The sequence below is a fragment of the Aspergillus japonicus genome (genome assembly GCF_003184785.1).
Source record: "Aspergillus japonicus CBS 114.51 unplaced genomic scaffold BO86scaffold_58, whole genome shotgun sequence".
NCBI lineage: Eukaryota > Fungi > Ascomycota > Eurotiomycetes > Eurotiales > Aspergillaceae > Aspergillus > Aspergillus japonicus.
The window spans coordinates 177,061-192,974 of NW_020291695.1; the positions used below are offsets into that span (position 1 = coordinate 177,061).

Genomic DNA, 15,914 nt, shown 5'->3' on the forward strand with positions numbered 1-15,914 from the left:
GGAAGAGTTGAAAGGTTCAACATGTACTCCGTACAGGATCATTAGATCTCGGATCTTGTTACATAGAATAGAAAGTTAGATTGAACACATCTTAAATCTAGTACAGTCATCCTACGTGCGAGACACCGGTAGACGCCCAAATCCTCTTATATTATGCCAGTCATAAATCGATCGATGATTTCACTTTTTTCCCTTTTGTTGTATTTCCCGCAAAGTAGGTTCAAGCGCCTTGGCCCAGGATCAAGATGCGGACTCTCCGCTTTCCGGCGCCACGGCCGCCTTCCTCCTTGACGGAGCTGACGTTGACATTGACCTTCTGGAACAGCTCGACGGAGACGCCGTGCGCCTGGTCGGCGTCGCCCTTGTCCGAGACGCGGAGGGTGTACTCCTCGCTGTCGAAGTCGCTCTGGCGGCGGACGACGAGCTCGCGGCGCTCGGCGACGGTGCGCAGGGCGGCGTCCTTGGGCAGCACGAAGTCCTCGAGGCGGACGACGCCCTCGATGCCGAAGCGGGGCACGAAGACGACGACGCCGTTCTCAAAGACGCGCATGACGTAGCCCTCCTCCTCGATGCCGCCGTCCACGCCGTCGGCGGCCATCTTCTCGCCGCGGGCCTTGAGCGCCTGGCCGACGTAGTACTCGATGCTGGCGCGGCCGGCGAACTGGGCGTTGCGGTGGCGGTAGTTGATGTTGCGGCAGATGTCCTCAAGGCGGTTGCGGGTCATGACGCCCTCGACGACGGCGCGGCCGTCCTCGCCCTCGTAGCCGATGGCGGACGCCAGCTGGCGGTGGACCAGCAGGTCGGCGTACCGGCGGATCGGCGAGGTGAAGTGCGTGTAGATCGGCGAGGCCAGGCCGTAGTGCCGGAACTCGGACTCGGCGTGCGCGCCCGCGACGAAGTACTCGGCCGAGGTCATGCAGCGCGTGGCCAGGATGCGGACCAGGGTGTTGAAGAAGGGGTTCTGCGCGTCGACGCAGCGGTCGAGCGAGTCGGCCAGCGCCCGCGAGCTGGACACGTCGAGCCGCAGGTCGCGCTTCTTCGTGAGCTGGTTGATGAGCTCCTCGAAGTTCTGCGGGGGCGGGGTCGCGTGGCGGCGGAGCATGGCCGTCTGCGAGAAGGTGCTGTAGATCTTGGTGGCGACGGTGATGTTGGCGTGAAGCATGAACTCCTCGACCAGGCTGTTCGTCTCGAGCATCGCCTTGGTCTTGACGTCGGCCAGCGGATCGCCCACCTCGTCGTTGTCCGCCTCGATCCGGACTTCGGGCGAGGCCAGGTTCAGCGCACCGGCGTCCATGCGCTTCTGGCGGAGGATCTTGGAGAAGCGCAGCAGGGTGCGCATGCTCTCGGTGAGTTCGTCGGTCTGCTTCGGGTCGTCGATCCGCTTCTGCGCCTTCTCGTAGCTGAAGGCTTCGCGGGACCGGATCACCGACTTGGTGAAATCGGCGGACACGACCTCCGCGTTGGGGGTCATTTCCCACAGGACGGAGAAGGCGTACCGCTCCACGTAGGGCTTTAGGGAGCAGAGATCGGTACCGAGCAAGTGCGGCAACATATCAATACGCTTGTCGACAAGGTACACCGTGGTTCCACGCTGCGATGCCTCGAGGTCCATCGCGTTGTTGGGCTTGACGAAATGTGAAACATCGGCGATGTGAACACCGACTTCGAAGTTGCCATTCGGCAATGGCCGTGCGTGCAGAGCATCATCGATATCCTGACAGCCCGGGGGGTCGATACTGCAGATAAGAAGGTCTCGAAGATCCCTCCGCCCTTTCCAGCCAATGTCGTCTTTGCTCGCGGGCACTCTCCAGTCATGGCCCTCTGCAGGGAGGCAGTCGAGGACAGCCTTCGGGAAGGGCTTGTACTGAACGTCATATTCAAGCAACAGAGCCTCCGTCTCAGCTCCTTTGGTTTCCAGTTCTCCCAGCGACCGGATGAAGTGTCCGGTGGGATATCGTGAATCGCGGTCCCAAGCGTCAATAGTGACCAAGATGCGTTGGCCCATGAGATCAGCAGCTTGTCTAGTGCGTAGTCTGATCTTCGGCACACGCTTATCCATGGGCAGAACGAAGACATTCTGCTGTCGTCGACTCGAGCTGGTCTGAGAGCCTGCTGAGCTCGAATCGACATGACCAACATACTGCCGCCAATTCCGCTTCATCACACCGACAACCTTGGCCGTTGGCTGTGGTCTGCCCTCTGAATTCTTTCCATGGGCTTTCTTGACTTCCTCCTGCAACGCTTTCCGTTCTCTTTCAGTGACAACCGCCTCGTTGTCCTCAGCATCTGGGTTATCATTCTTGGTCACAGCCTCCTCGTCCACAAGCTTGGTCGATGGTGTCTTCCACTGGTCCTTAGGCAGCACTTCGATCACGACGACATCTCCAGAGATGGCTCGGTTGCTGTTGTCGCGGCCAAGGATCAGTAGAGGCTTGTCAAAGGCTGGAACATTAACCGAGCCCTCCAAGTAGTTGTACGGCGAAACGTTGAAAACACCCTGGTGCAACGTTCCCGCCCTCAGGCCCGTCTGGAGTTTCGACATGGTGTAGTATTCGGGGTAGAAGAGCTCGCCGCGTGCGCCCTTGGCTTCTCTCGCCTCTCTCGACTCGTTGATCATGTCCAGTAACCTGTCGGAATCCTCAAGACCCGAGACGTAATCGGTCAGTGACAGCGCGGTGATGTTCTCTTCCTTCGACTTCCGCAGGTTCTCCTTGTCGTCGGTGATGACCACGATCGCCGGGATTGAACGCTCCTTTTTGCTTTTCTTAGCCGTCGACAGCAGATGTCCCATGTACCACTTCGCTACGGCTCTAACGGCTCGGTCATTTCGGTCGTTGATCGACTCATCGGGGCCACGTCGAACATGGGTCTCCAGGCGAAACTCGTTGAAGAACAGATAGAAGCGCTTCTCGTCGGTTTTGATCAGCGAAAGCAAACGGTTGTAGAGGGGGAGAGACTGGTTCCGCAGCTCCTCGAGGACGGTCTGTAGAATGATGACATCGTAAAAGGCTCCGGTGTGTTCAAAAAGGTCCATTCCATTCAGCAGCGCATTCGTATCAGGAACCAGGTAATGGCCGCGAGGGAAAGCTTTGGTGCCCGCGGGTTGTTCGGAGAGGACGAACGGCGTAACTAAGATAAACCGTCGCATTAGCCAGTTTCCACCGTCAACCAGGACCACAGGTCTCTTGCTCACTGTTTCCATTCGCATCCGCAGGCGCAACGGACGGACACACCGAGCAAAGCTTCGACGAGCATGGGATATCCTGTCTTAGATAGAGCTCGCGAACGATCTTTTGCACCTTCCCACTTTTCGTGGACCGGACGAAGATTTTGCTGGTGACATTTTGAGCCTGCGGGTTCGAGGAGAGATCTCTCCGTAAGCTCTTCATTCTGTCTGGGTCGCAACTGCGCTTGTAATCAGCGCTGTGTATCGAAGCGACAGAAATGTTAGAAGATGGTTGGTTGGTGATGGCTGTCGGCGGAGGTTCGCCCAGTTCTGCGGATTTGAAGCGGGATGGCAATGTCGGCGCCCGGATCGGGAAAGTCTGCCGACGTAATTGCATCTGCATCTACTAAGCGATGCCGTGATAAGAAGACATATTCCATCATTGTCCCACTTCACGTATATTGTTGTCTGTAATCGTGTGCGAATCCCTCAGATTTAAGTTGATCGGTTAAGATGGTTCTTGCAGTAGGCGCTTATTTGACCTTTCATATTCTCTATCGCATCAAATCACTGATACATGTGCCTTGATGCTATAGGCTGTTGGTCAACTATGCTCGACTGCGAGCCTGGCGGCCAATCTGGCACAATGCCAAACGCTGGTTCGCAAAGCAGCTGCAGCTGGTGCAAAAGTAAGATTACCCAGGATACGGTCCGATGCTTCTTGTTAATATAAGCTATACCAGGCATTGTTTCTCCCCGAAGCCTCAGATTACATTGGTTCCTCGCCTGCTGAGACGATATCTCTTGCGCGCTCCGTGCAGGATAGTGAATTCGTCCTAGGTCTACAGAAAGAGGCTCGACTAGCTAAGCTTCATATCAATGTTGGAATTCATGAGCCGGCATCTAATGATAGGACGAAGAACACTCTCATCTGGATTGATGACAAGGGTTCCATAATACAGCGCTACCAAAAGGTTCACCTGTTCGACGTCGACATCAAAGGCGGCCCGGTGCTGAAAGAAAGCGCGTGAGTAAATCCTACAGTTGCTGCTAGCTGAACCCAACTTACTGATCTTGACGTACAGGAGTGTTGAGAAGGGCATGGAGATCTTGCCGCCTTTCGAAACGCCTATTGGGCGCGTGGGCTTATCTATCTGCTTTGACGTGGGTTATTTCCCATGACCTTCAATTTGTATTCATATCGGCTGACACATTTTACAGTTGCGCTTCCCGGAGCTCAGTCTTGCTCTCAGGCGGCAAGATGCCCAGATCATCGCCTACCCATCCGCCTTTACAGTCCCTACTGGTAGAGCGCACTGGGAGACACTTCTGCGGGCTAGAGCCATCGAAACACAGTCTTATGTGATAGCAGCTGCACAGGCAGGACCACACAACGAGAAGCGCATCAGCTATGGCCATTCGTTGATTGTGAATCCCTGGGGTGAGGTGGTAGCGAGTCTCGGAGATGAGTATGAGGAACCGCAAATCGCTGTTGCTGACATCGACTTGGAGCTTCTTGCTAAGGTTCGGAGGGAAATGCCCTTACTTAGACGTACAGATATATATCCGCAGGTATAGCCCTCGATAGCAACCTCGTACAGAGGGATGGCCTCAAATCCAGTTGTCTACCAATCGTTGAAAGCATGGCCCACTCCGGAAAGATTTTCTTACCATTTGTAGAAGGTACTATAATGACTGCATGGGTTGATTGTGACCAAAGAGTCTTGATTTATTTTCTCTTCCGCTCCTAAGTTCATAAAGCGAGCCAATGAAAGGATATAAGACGACAAGACACACGCAGGTAACAGGAAAGAAAGGAAAGAAAAGCGAACAGTGAAATGGAGAACCCTGTCTAGGATCGAACCGGTATGTGCCTGATAACACGTGTAACCATTCGATCAACAACCGTCTTCCACGCCCGGCCAATCTATGTACAAAGTACAAGGGGGAATTTGGACTAGTGCGCTTTACTTGCGCTGAGCCTTGTCAGGGTCCTCCAAGATGCCCTCGGCCTCCAGCCGCCGGCGAGCCTCCTCGAGAGCCCATGTTTGTATCCTAAGAATGCCGGTCAGCAAGGGAAGATCAAAGTGACTCCATCATCAAGATAGCTCCGTGAGACAAGGAAGCTAGCCGAGGAGCCTGGGGGCACTGGGCGAGGGTTGGACGCACGAGGTGTCGGGCTTGAAAACATATGCGACGCCGGTGACTAGCAGACTGCCGATGAATCCGTAGTACCAGATGTTCTCCCAGCCTTCCTTCTGATATTTCTGGCCAGGCTTTAGGCCAAAGAGGTATCCAGTCGGGGGATCATAGTGGTCACCGTGGTCGGCGGCACGGAGGTTGCTGCGGGTCGAGAAACCCTGGACATTCTGAGCCCGGAGGGTAGAGCACCGGGCGCGAAGGCAAGACGACAATGGGCGAGCAGACATTGTGAATGTGGCGTATGACTGTGGAGGTTTGGGAGACCTCAAGCTGCACAAGATGGGACAGGCGGTGGCGGGTGAGGATCCCTGTCTGAGGCGATGAAGCAAGGGCTAATGGCACGGGACACCGAGTTCAACAATCCGGTCGACCAGCGATGGTAATAATGGAGTCAATTGGGCGACTTCGAGATCGAATTCTTTCGTCTGAGCGGTAGGAAGAGCTAGGTGGAGGGGTGACGAGTCGGTCGAGCGGTTGATGTTCAGAAGCCGCAAAAGGCCGATGACTTGCTGGGGTTCCAGCCACTAGTCCCAACTGGGCAAATTTCCTGTACCGCCTTTCTGCCTGATATCGCAGGCAAAGGTGTAGACGGGAGTTACACCTGAGGCAGGAACACTCGACGCGCGACGCGTTGAGGACTAATCAGATCGATCGGCTTATCGCATCGTGCGTGCATTCATTGCACTTGCATCTACCAAGTTATGTTGAATCTACATCGACTGCTCCAGTTTTCGTCTTCTACCACTTTACTCAGCAAGAATCCATCAATTGCCCATTGAATGTAGGTGCAATCTACAGCTCCATTTTCTGCGCTGTCCATCGTTATCCATCGCTCCGCTCCGTTGCTGAAGATATTGTTCAGACTTCCGTGATCGCGATGTCGGCTTAATCTCCGACTCCACGATCACAACCAGCAATGAACACCATGAACAAACCTCCAGGAGCATACAAAATATCTTCGCAATCCCGCTCGAAATTGAACGCTTTTCGATACAGCAAAGACGCTCAAACTTTAGACAAGACCCCTCAGAAGCCGGCAACAACAGACCATGCCAACAAGGAGAATCAAACATCGTGGCTGAATGGTGTCGTGGAAAAACAGCAACCAGAATCGGATATCAACCCACCTACGATTGAAGTAACTGAACCTAAGCCTATCCGAGAATGTCCCCAAACACCAGGAAATCGAATACCCCTCGCAGATCTAATCAGCAATGCCGAGGATGCGTTCAATAGTGCCCCGGGGCAAGAGTTTACGCCCGAAGACTACGTCACCTGGCAACATGCCCCCGCGAGCTCCAATGCCGATCCGATGTCACAAACACCTGCATTGCACGGCAAGAAACGTCGCCGCAACTCGTCGCCAACGAGTTCTCCCTTGGCAGCAACCTCGAAAAGCAAGCGGAGAGAATCGATTGACTTGCCAAACGACCAATCCTTGATCAGAACTCCCCAGCATGACCTTGCCACCGAACTATGGAACAACTATGTGGGCAAGTCCCTTGCCAATGGTACTGGCGAGCTCCCTCAACCACGATTTGCGCATTTGCTTTCATCTTCCCCACAGACACCTGTATCAGCCCGAACGGGTCGAGGCTCGTCCGGGCTGAGACGGTCGAATAGCTGCAATGCCGAATGGCCTACTTCCAAGGCGAAGCGCAAAAGAGTCGATAACGAAAGGTTCGGTACGGGTCGCAGCATCTTCTCTAGGACAAGGAGCAATGTCGTCAATTCGGGCAACAATCAAGCCTCCAACCTCAGCACTCTCGTTAGGCAGATGGAAAAGACTCTACAAAAGGTTCCTGAAAGATCATTTGCGCCAGACTCTTCTCCCGTACCAAAGCGCGGTAACGCATCCAAAAGTCATCTGGCGTCCCCAACAGACGGCAGAAGTCCTAGCAGCTCTCCTAAGAAGACTGATAACGCGATTGTTTCCGTAGGGGCTGAGAACGCGCCGCAGACTGCAGAAATTGTCGACGACTTGTCTTCGGACTATGGAGATGATGACTTCGATGATGACTTTCTTGAACTTGCAGAAGCTTCGATGGATCCTTTCGTGGATACCAACCCGTCGCGCGATGTTGCAGAAGATATCCAGCCTGCCACCTCGACGTCAATGCCGCCGAATGGAGGGGCTCCCCTCCTCCAGAAGAGGGTGACTTTTGCTACTACCGGCACAGCCACTTCAAAACTGGATGTGACCATGACAAATGAAAACGAGTTCGAACTTAACGGTGATGAATTCGATGATGACTTTGATGATGATTTTTCCGACAATATAGAAGATCTTCTTGCCGAGTGTGACAAGACGCCAAGCGTGAAACTTGCAAGGCCCATACCCAAAGGGCCAAATGTGCCGGAACAGCCGCTGTCCGGCACTGGGCCTCAGCGCTATTTTGCATCGGCAGTTGGAACATCCAATGAGACGAGAAAGGATCCTGACATTTCCTCTGGTGATGAGTTTGACGATGGTAGCTTAGACATGGATGCTATCGAACATTCTATGAGGCAATCAGGAGTAGATGGAACGGATCATGTTTGTCTCTCCTAGTGAATCAATGCTCGTTATAAATATGCTAAGTATACCTACTCTAGAACCTTAGAAGTCGGCAAGCTATTAAGCGCTATTTGATTATTGATATTGCGGAGTCAGCGTATACCAACCCCAGAGGACGTGTCCAACCAGAACAGGTCAGCCCACTGCACGCCCTCAAAGCCCCCATTATTGACACTGTAAACAGGTGCTACTCGTACAAGATGAGCGGGCTAAGGAAGACAAAAAAGTGGTTATTCTTCGGGAGTCCTGGTTCGATAGCCCGTGTACCAAGGAATCGTATATTCATCTGATCGGAGAATTTGACGCCGCAGGTCAATGCGTAGTTGACGATACTGCTAACATGGTGATACTTCATCCGGATCACCTCGTATCGGCGACTATCGTGGCCGATTCGATCACTTGCCAGCGTCGTGCTGCCCTTCAAGAACGCATTAAAAACACAACCGATGTGGGGAAAGCACAGGTCTTTGGCAACATATTCCACGAGCTGTTCCAAGAAGCTATTAAGGTTAACCGATGGGATACGGCTTCGTTGAGGCTACTGGTGGAGGATGTGATCGTCAAGCGGATCGAGGATCTATACTTGATCCGCATGACCGTCGCGGAAGCCATCGAATATGTTATGAGCAGAGTTCCAGGCGTGCAGGATTGGGCAGAACGCTTTCTCCAGCTGAAGCCAAGCGTGAGTGCAATCTCCCTCCGAGTGAGGCGCAATGCTGACAATTGAACATAGGCGGACTCGATCGTCGAGGATCGACATAACTCCAAGCTTAGCTTGAGTATAAATAAGCTCCTCGAGGTTGAAGAGCATATTTGGTCCCCGATGTACGGACTCAAGGGCAATATCGATGCCACGGTTCAGGTTGCCTGCTCAGAGCAAGGGCAGGACAAAACGTTGGTTGTACCTCTTGAACTGAAGACGGGTAACCGAGATACAAACCAAGCTCATCGGGCTCAAACCGCGCTTTACACACTGCTCCTTTCTGACCGCTATGGTAGGCTGGAACACCTATGGAATTCTGATGTGACCTCATCTTGAATCTGATCGCTAACTATCCTTTGACTCCCTAGACGTCGATTGCACGTTCGGCTTATTGTACTATCTTGAGACATCGAAGATTATCCGTATCCGTGGCATTCGACATGAGCTTCTCCAAATGATTCAACAACGAAACCGTGTGGTCGGGTACATGCGCCAAAGAACACAGCTGCCTCCAATGGTCAAGAAGGCCGCATTTTGTAACAAGTGCTACTCGAAGACCGCTTGCTTCATCTACCACAAGCTTGCTGATAACGGTGATGGAGAAACGAGTGGTCTTGGTGACGATTTCGTTAAAGCTACCCAACACTTGAATCCACAACACCAGGAGTTTTTCAAGAAATGGGATGAATTGTTGACCAAAGAGGAACAAAGCATGACAAGGTTCAAACGCGAACTCTGGACTCTGTTGAGTAGTGAGCGCGAAGCTCTCGGCCGCTGCTTCGGCGATGTTGTGATCGATCCTGACCATACCTATGAAGATAAGGATGGACCCAAGATCAACCGGTTTCGATACACTTTCCGCAAGAAGCAAGCACCTCCGGGTTTCTCCTTCACTGAATCCCAGCTCAGTATAGGCGAGCCGATTGTGGTTTCCGACGAGAAAGGCCACTTTGCCCTTGCAAATGGTTATGTTGTTCAGGTCAGCGCGAAACGCATCACCGTTACGGTTGATCGAAAGCTACACGGCAGGACGCGGATGAAGGGCTTCGACGTCGAACACAACCAGTCTTTCAAAGGCATCATGGAGATACTTGACGAAGGTGTTTCCTCCCCGCCAGTCGAATTGGACGAAGAAACTATTTATCGCCTAGACAAGGATGAGTTTAGTAACGGTATGGCGATTGTCCGCACAAACCTTGTTTCCATGATGGAAAAGGACCTTTTTCAAGCCAAGCAATTACGGAGATTGATTATCGAGGGTGAAGCACCTTCCTTTAAACCCATGGAGCCAGGCTATGCACTGCCTGGTGTTGCCAAGGCGAACTTGAACGTCGACCAGAAACAAGCGATCGACAAAGTCATGAGTGCCCGAGACTATGCGCTGGTACTTGGAATGCCTGGAACGGGAAAGACGACAACCATTGCCCACATAATTCGCGCCTTAGTCGCGCAAGGGAAAAGTGTTCTGCTCACTTCTTATACCCATACTGCTGTTGACAATATTCTGCTGAAGATCCGGGATGACAACTTCCGCATTTTGCGCGTCGGTGCTCCTACGAAGGTGCATCCAGATGTGCAGCAATTTGCTGACCTCGCGGCCATTCCGAAGAAAACCATTGAAGAGCTCAAGGCATCGTACGAGGAATCGCAGGTGGTAGCAACGACCTGCCTCGGGGTCAGCCACGGTATCTTCAGTCAGAGAATCTTCGACTATTGTATTGTGGATGAAGCATCGCAGATCACACTTCCTGTGTGTCTAGGCCCGATCCGAATGGCAAGGACGTTCATCCTTGTCGGTGATCACTATCAGCTACCGCCGTTGGTGCAGAACAAAGAAGCTCAAGAAGGTGGTCTCGATGTCAGTCTTTTCAAGCTACTTTCCGATGCCCATCCAGAGTCGGTTGTCAACCTGGAGCATCAATACCGCATGTGCGAAGACATCATGCTTCTTTCCAACAACCTCATCTACTCAGGTCACCTCAAGTGCGGTACCCCGGAAGTTGCCGTACGCTCTCTGAAAATCCCCAACATCAACGGGATCAAGCAGCATCACCACAGCCAGATTCCCCCGACTCCAAATCAGAAACAGATCTGCCTGGGTACAAGCCAAGGCCGCTGCTGGCTGCGCGATCTCGTGGATCCGTCAGCCAAGACCCGCCTGGTCAATACAGACACCCTTTTCGCGCCTGCGCTGGACGAAACCAACGGCTCCCGGATTGTGAACCCGACCGAGGCCAAGCTCTGCACCCAGCTCGTGGAGGCCTTCATCTCCTGCGGCATTTCCGCCCGGAGCATCGGGGTCATCACCTTCTACCGCAGCCAACTGTCCCTCCTCAAGCTCAACCTCAGCCGTCACCTCCCGGACCTCGAGATGCACACCGCCGACAAGTTCCAGGGCCGAGACAAGGAGATCGTGATCCTGAGCTGCGTCCGGAGCAACGCCGACAACCACGTCGGCGACCTCCTCCGCGACTGGCGCCGCGTCAACGTCGCCCTGACCCGCGCCCGCACCAAGCTGCTCGTGGTCGGCAGCAAGAGCACCCTGCGCGACGGCAACGAGCTCCTCGGCAAGTACGTGAAGCTGGTCCAAGACCGCGGGTGGATCTACGACCTGCCGAAGAATGCCCTCGAGAACCACGTCTTCGAATCCGACAACCTCATGGGCTCAACGCAGGCTTCGTCGGTGCATGGAAGAGCCGCAGCAACGCCGAGTCCGACCAAAAAGAGCTCCCCCGTTTCTGCTGCTGGCCGAAAGTCCGGCGTCCGCAAACCGCTGAGTCCCGTGCAGGCACGACTCACGCCACAGGGTCTGAGGAAACCGGCCAAGAAGGGGGCAAAACTGATGAGTGGGAACAAGGTCCTTGGAAATCGACCGGTGCTGCAGGATGTGGTCAATGACCTGGTCGGATGATTTGTTTGTGTTTGTGTTGTGTTTTTGTGATATGCATTGGCTTAAAAAGAGATATCATATGAGCGTTGGGGTTTTATTTATTGGGTATGAGTTTGTGGAAATTGGGACCAGGGAGTGTGTTCAGAAGTACTGGGGTTATTTCCTTTGAATCTCTTTTTTTGGGGGTATGGATCTGATATCACCTCATCATCGGCATGTTCAGACCTCATAAGTGGCCATCTCTATACATGCAGCATAAACCTTCTTATCTGGATATAACGTTCTCCAACACGGGGGGTATAATCAATTACGCTTTTCCAACGGTTTCCAGAACATCAACCCCGTTACTGTAGAACCGACGCCCCCACAAACTCCCAACTAAGAAAATGCCGTCCCATCCGCCGAGCAGCCGCAATCGCATCCTTGCCCCCGTTCGCATCATCCTCGCCCCTCCCCGAAGGCGCAGCAGGCATCAACGCCGGAAGCACCAACAGCGAATACCCATCCCGAGCCTCCACCGCCTCCCGGCCCAGCGCATTCGCCGAGATAGCAAACCAAGCGGACGATGAGGCCGCAGAGCCACCGGCAGCCGTCTCGCGCCTACCACCACAGGAGTCAGTAGCCGTTTCTTATACAGGTGATTTTGGGGAGTGGGAGTGGGGAACCGGAATTCTTCCCAGAAAAAAACGTACAGTAAATGCACCAGCAACCCCACAATCCATTTGGGAGGGATCAGGCCGCGCCACCGCAGAGTCACGAGGTCGGTCGGTGTGGCCCCGTCCGCGTCCGGCACGCTGTAGCGGCTCAGGTACGGGTCCACGTCGTCGGCGGCGGTGACGCGCGGCGAGGCGAGGGAGACCATCGCCAGCCATTCGGAGATCTCGGCGCATTGGTTTTGCAATTGCTCTTGGTGGGCAGTGGTGGTGGCGGTGGCGGTGGCGGGGGGGGATGGGTCCATGAGTTTGAGGGTGTCGAGAGGCGGAACGAGGATTTGGGGGTGTTCGGTGATGGCGGGCGTGCAGCGGATGATTTGCGGGTGGTTGCCTTTGAGGGATAGGTCGTCTGGTGCTGGTGTGTTAGCTTTGCGGTATGCAGTATGCTTCGAGGATAGGGTTCGGTTTAGGAAGGGGGGAAAGAGGGTTGGGGGTACCGTCGGCGATGCCATTAGTCTCGGATGAAAGGTCGAAGAAGAGCCAGGCTACGGATTGAGTAAGGACGTTTTGGAAGGCCCATTCGATCCGCTTGAAGCCCTTCTTGCCGTGGAGCATCGATGGTAAGCGGAGGTTGAGCTCGATGACTGGTTCGAGGGTTAGCCTCTTCTTCCGTTGCTTTCAAGGGAGGTTGAGGGTTGGTTGGATGGTTGATTGGCATTGGAAAGAGGGAGGCCGTACTGTATCGCTCTTTCGCGTGTTTCCTGCCGCCGCTGCGGATGGGCTTGCCGGTTAGACCGGTTCGTTCGAAGATCTCCCTGCTGAGCTCAAGCTTCAAGATGCCTGGGGGTTTGATTAGTGGGCTTTGTTTGGACATGGAATCAGACGGAGCTGAGGCGGAAGCCTACCATCTCGGAGCGTGAAGACGCTGTCTGAGCCTGATCGGCCCTCCGAGATCATAAGAAGGTTTCCTGCGAAAGCAGTCAGCACAGTTAAGCCACCACTGAGTGAGAATGCAATCCACCTTTCTTGATGTAGGTGTTGAAGAATTCCGTCTCCAGTAGAGACGACAGGGACATGAACACCCTCGCATAGCGGAGCTTCTGTAGTTTGCTGTCCAAGGATGTTTGGATGGTCGTGTATGCCTCTTTTGGTAAGGTGACTTCAACCTGGTGATGTTGTTAGTAATGCTCCATTATGTTGTGGGTGGACATACTGTATGGACGAAAGGATGGCCCAGAATGGCCGAGAACGGGACTTTTCTTGTCGGTGGCTGCTTAGGATCGATGAATGGCGGCAGCTGTCCTAGGCTGGTGAAGCACTTCTCGCGCCTGGACGCATCGTCGTTGAATTCTAACATGACGTAGAAGGTTTATCGAGACGAGTTGAGAGCGATTGTTGTCGATTTGAACGATTGAAAAAAGCTCGGATGCGATCCAGCCCGGAGAGTTTTATCGCTCCCTTCAGTTTCGCTGGTGAGGAGATCACGGAGATGATCCGCTATACAGCCCGGATAAATTGTACCAGTAGCAGTGAAAATAGATGGAAAGTATTGTAGCGTGACTCCTCTGTACTATTGGCTGAGAACCCAAGTATATCTCCTGGAGAGAAGGGATTCAATCCATGGCCTCGTCGGTCACCTGACCTGATCCCGCCGTGACTACGTATGGGATTGCTTGGAATCGAATTGACGGAAAGAACTAATGAATGGTCAGTAACAGCCTGGAATGGATTAGCCTTGATGAGTGTCCCTGCGATAAAGTCGATAGGAAGGAGTACTTGAAGACAGAGCATGAGCTGCAGTCTCAAGAACATACTATAAGTTACTGCATGCGCATATAAAGATACAGCTCCGGGATCCGACCAATCACCGAGATGCGGGCAATGATAGTCGCAACTGGAACTCCGCGTCGCGGCACTTTCGAGCTCACTTTCCAGCTCCTCATCCTCTTCCTTCTGCCAAACCTCCCACTCTCTCAATTGCAATTGTCCTGACTCAACTTAAGCCACAGCCCGTTGCCCGGTTGCCCCTCGTCTACGTGTGTGGAATATTACTCCAACCTCCACCAACAACAGCCCCTCGGGGCTTCTCATCGGATTGGCAGCCCGCCGCAATCGCAAATCTGCCAGTGCCCGCACCGCAGCAGCGACCGCATCGCAGCACCACCGTCCAGTCGGCAATGGCGCCCCCTCCTCCCCGCCGGAACCTCCTCCCCAAAGACCGATTTGCCTTCAACTTTGGGAGTCTAAAGACTCAGAATTACCATGATCCTGTTGCGCGTGGACCGGGATCTCACACGTGCGTGTTCCGCTCCGCTCCCCCGACGACGACATGAAGCAATGAAAGCATCATGGATCCAGAACTCCTACTGATACGAGCCGACGGCATTTGAACACACACAGTATCCGAACAATCGCCTGGAACCCCACGGGCCAGCTAGTTGCAACTGGGTCCGCCGACCGCACCCTCCGAATCTGGAACCCTGAGCGCTCGCAAGTCAAATACTCCACCGAATTGCGCGGCCACACGGCCGGTATCGAGAAGGTCGTCTTCAACCCCACGCGGGACTCGGAGCTAGCCAGCTGCTCGACGGACGGCACGGTGCGGTTCTGGGATGTGCGGTCCAAGACGTGCGTGAGCCGGCTGGACGTGGGCACGGAGGCGTTCACGCTGTCCTGGTCTGCGGATGGCAGCACCCTCATCGTGGGGAGAAAGGTTGGTATAGCCCTGCTGCAACGACAACAACAAACACACCGACTTACTGACGAGCACTTCAACCCACCAGGACGACACCCTCATCCCCATCTCCATTGAATCCCTCTCCACGCCGACGCCCACGACCACCCTCCTCACCGACAAACCCCCCACAGCCGCAGCAGCAACAACAACCCCTGCAACAAGCATCTACCGAGCCCTCGAACCCCACCAACAACCCGTGCAGACCAACGCAACGACCTTCTCGCACCACATCGCCACCGCCGCCGCGCCGGACCTGCACCTCTTCGCCACGACGGGCGAGGGCACGGTCAAGATCCTGTCGTACCCGAGCTTCTCCCTGCTGCACACGCTGCAAGCGCACACCTCGGCGTGCCTGTCCATCGCGCTGGCGCCGACGGGCCGCTACCTGGCCGTCGGCGGCAGCGACGCCCTGATCTCGCTGTGGGACACCACCGACTGGATCTGCCGCCGCACCGTCTCCAGCAGCAACGGTGGCGCCGTGCGCGGCGTCAGCTGGAGCTTCGACGGCCGCTTCCTCGTCGGCGCCTGCGACGAGGTCGGCTGCGGCGGCAACGGCCTCGAGGTCTTCCACGCCGAGACCGGCGAGTCCGTCTACACCGTCCCCGTCGGCGGCAACGCCAACTCCGGCATCCCCGCCGTCGCCTGGCATCCCTCGCGGTACTGGCTGGCATACTCCACCACCGCCGATGGGAGTGGCCATGGTGGGTTGAGGATCGTCGGCGCGGCGGGCGGGAATTTGTAGTTGCTGCTGCTGCTGCTCAGAAGATGAATGTTATGATGTTGTGTTGTCGAGAGACAATTGTGGGTTTGTCAGTGTATGATGTCCCTCCATCGTAAGAGGGTTATCGTGCCAAACCAACCCTGGTGTCTTCCATTTTCAAGGCGTCTCTACGGTGTTGTGTTGTCAAGGCATGTTTGCTGGTTGCTGGTCGCATATGGTTCTTGGTTGCTCTCTTTCACTTTGCATTTCTTTTTTTACAGTTGCGGATACGGAACGAATGTCACA

At 54.4% G+C, this 15,914-nt stretch overlaps 8 protein-coding genes across 8 annotated transcripts; 4 read left to right on the forward strand and 4 right to left on the reverse strand.

Moving 5' to 3' along the window:
* Positions 1–105: 105 nt before the first annotated feature.
* On the reverse strand, positions 106–3,481 carry BO86DRAFT_345345 (exosome catalytic subunit DIS3). The gene is made up of 2 exons (XM_025669199.1): positions 3,194–3,481; positions 106–3,129 (listed from the first exon to the last, which is right to left on the reverse strand). The coding sequence occupies exons 1-2, from the start codon at positions 3,387–3,389 to the stop codon at positions 221–223; spliced, it is 3,105 nt and encodes a 1,034-aa protein (XP_025524321.1). The 5' UTR covers positions 3,390–3,481; the 3' UTR covers positions 106–220.
* Positions 3,482–3,621: 140 nt separating this feature from the next.
* Positions 3,622–4,758, forward strand: BO86DRAFT_368754 (carbon-nitrogen hydrolase family protein). The gene is made up of 5 exons (XM_025670218.1): positions 3,622–3,691; positions 3,763–3,855; positions 3,910–4,193; positions 4,252–4,330; positions 4,388–4,758. The coding sequence occupies exons 1-5, from the start codon at positions 3,680–3,682 to the stop codon at positions 4,742–4,744; spliced, it is 825 nt and encodes a 274-aa protein (XP_025524322.1). The 5' UTR covers positions 3,622–3,679; the 3' UTR covers positions 4,745–4,758.
* Positions 4,759–4,877: 119 nt separating this feature from the next.
* BO86DRAFT_391828 (uncharacterized protein) lies at positions 4,878–5,834 on the reverse strand. The gene is made up of 2 exons (XM_025672678.1): positions 5,336–5,834; positions 4,878–5,221 (listed from the first exon to the last, which is right to left on the reverse strand). Exons 1-2 carry the CDS (start codon positions 5,593–5,595, stop codon positions 5,134–5,136), a joined length of 348 nt encoding a protein of 115 aa, XP_025524323.1. The 5' UTR covers positions 5,596–5,834; the 3' UTR covers positions 4,878–5,133.
* Positions 5,835–6,293: 459 nt separating this feature from the next.
* On the forward strand, positions 6,294–8,215 carry BO86DRAFT_320875 (uncharacterized protein; the record flags this gene model as incomplete). Its single annotated transcript, XM_025668319.1, has 2 exons — positions 6,294–7,886; positions 7,964–8,215. The coding sequence occupies 2 exons, from the start codon at positions 6,294–6,296 to the stop codon at positions 8,213–8,215; spliced, it is 1,845 nt and encodes a 614-aa protein (XP_025524324.1).
* A 2,091-nt stretch (positions 8,216–10,306) lies between these two features.
* BO86DRAFT_391830 (DEAD/DEAH box helicase family protein) lies at positions 10,307–11,566 on the forward strand. Its single transcript, XM_025672679.1, has one exon. The coding sequence runs from the start codon at positions 10,400–10,402 to the stop codon at positions 11,537–11,539; it is 1,140 nt and encodes a 379-aa protein (XP_025524325.1). The 5' UTR covers positions 10,307–10,399; the 3' UTR covers positions 11,540–11,566.
* Positions 11,567–11,746: 180 nt separating this feature from the next.
* Positions 11,747–13,767, reverse strand: BO86DRAFT_368763 (ribonuclease P protein subunit p40). Its single transcript, XM_025670219.1, has 7 exons — positions 13,385–13,767; positions 13,193–13,337; positions 13,077–13,139; positions 12,910–13,011; positions 12,669–12,815; positions 12,211–12,580; positions 11,747–12,118 (listed from the first exon to the last, which is right to left on the reverse strand). The coding sequence occupies exons 1-7, from the start codon at positions 13,526–13,528 to the stop codon at positions 11,863–11,865; spliced, it is 1,227 nt and encodes a 408-aa protein (XP_025524326.1). The 5' UTR covers positions 13,529–13,767; the 3' UTR covers positions 11,747–11,862.
* On the reverse strand, positions 13,603–14,166 carry BO86DRAFT_182930 (uncharacterized protein). Its single transcript, XM_025666606.1, has one exon. The coding sequence runs from the start codon at positions 13,981–13,983 to the stop codon at positions 13,669–13,671; it is 315 nt and encodes a 104-aa protein (XP_025524327.1). The 5' UTR covers positions 13,984–14,166; the 3' UTR covers positions 13,603–13,668.
* A 182-nt stretch (positions 14,167–14,348) lies between these two features.
* Positions 14,349–15,650, forward strand: BO86DRAFT_320819 (WD repeat-containing protein; the record flags this gene model as incomplete). Its single annotated transcript, XM_025668315.1, has 3 exons — positions 14,349–14,467; positions 14,572–14,884; positions 14,955–15,650. 3 exons carry the CDS (start codon positions 14,349–14,351, stop codon positions 15,648–15,650), a joined length of 1,128 nt encoding a protein of 375 aa, XP_025524328.1.
* Between the last annotated feature and the right edge of the window lie 264 nt (positions 15,651–15,914).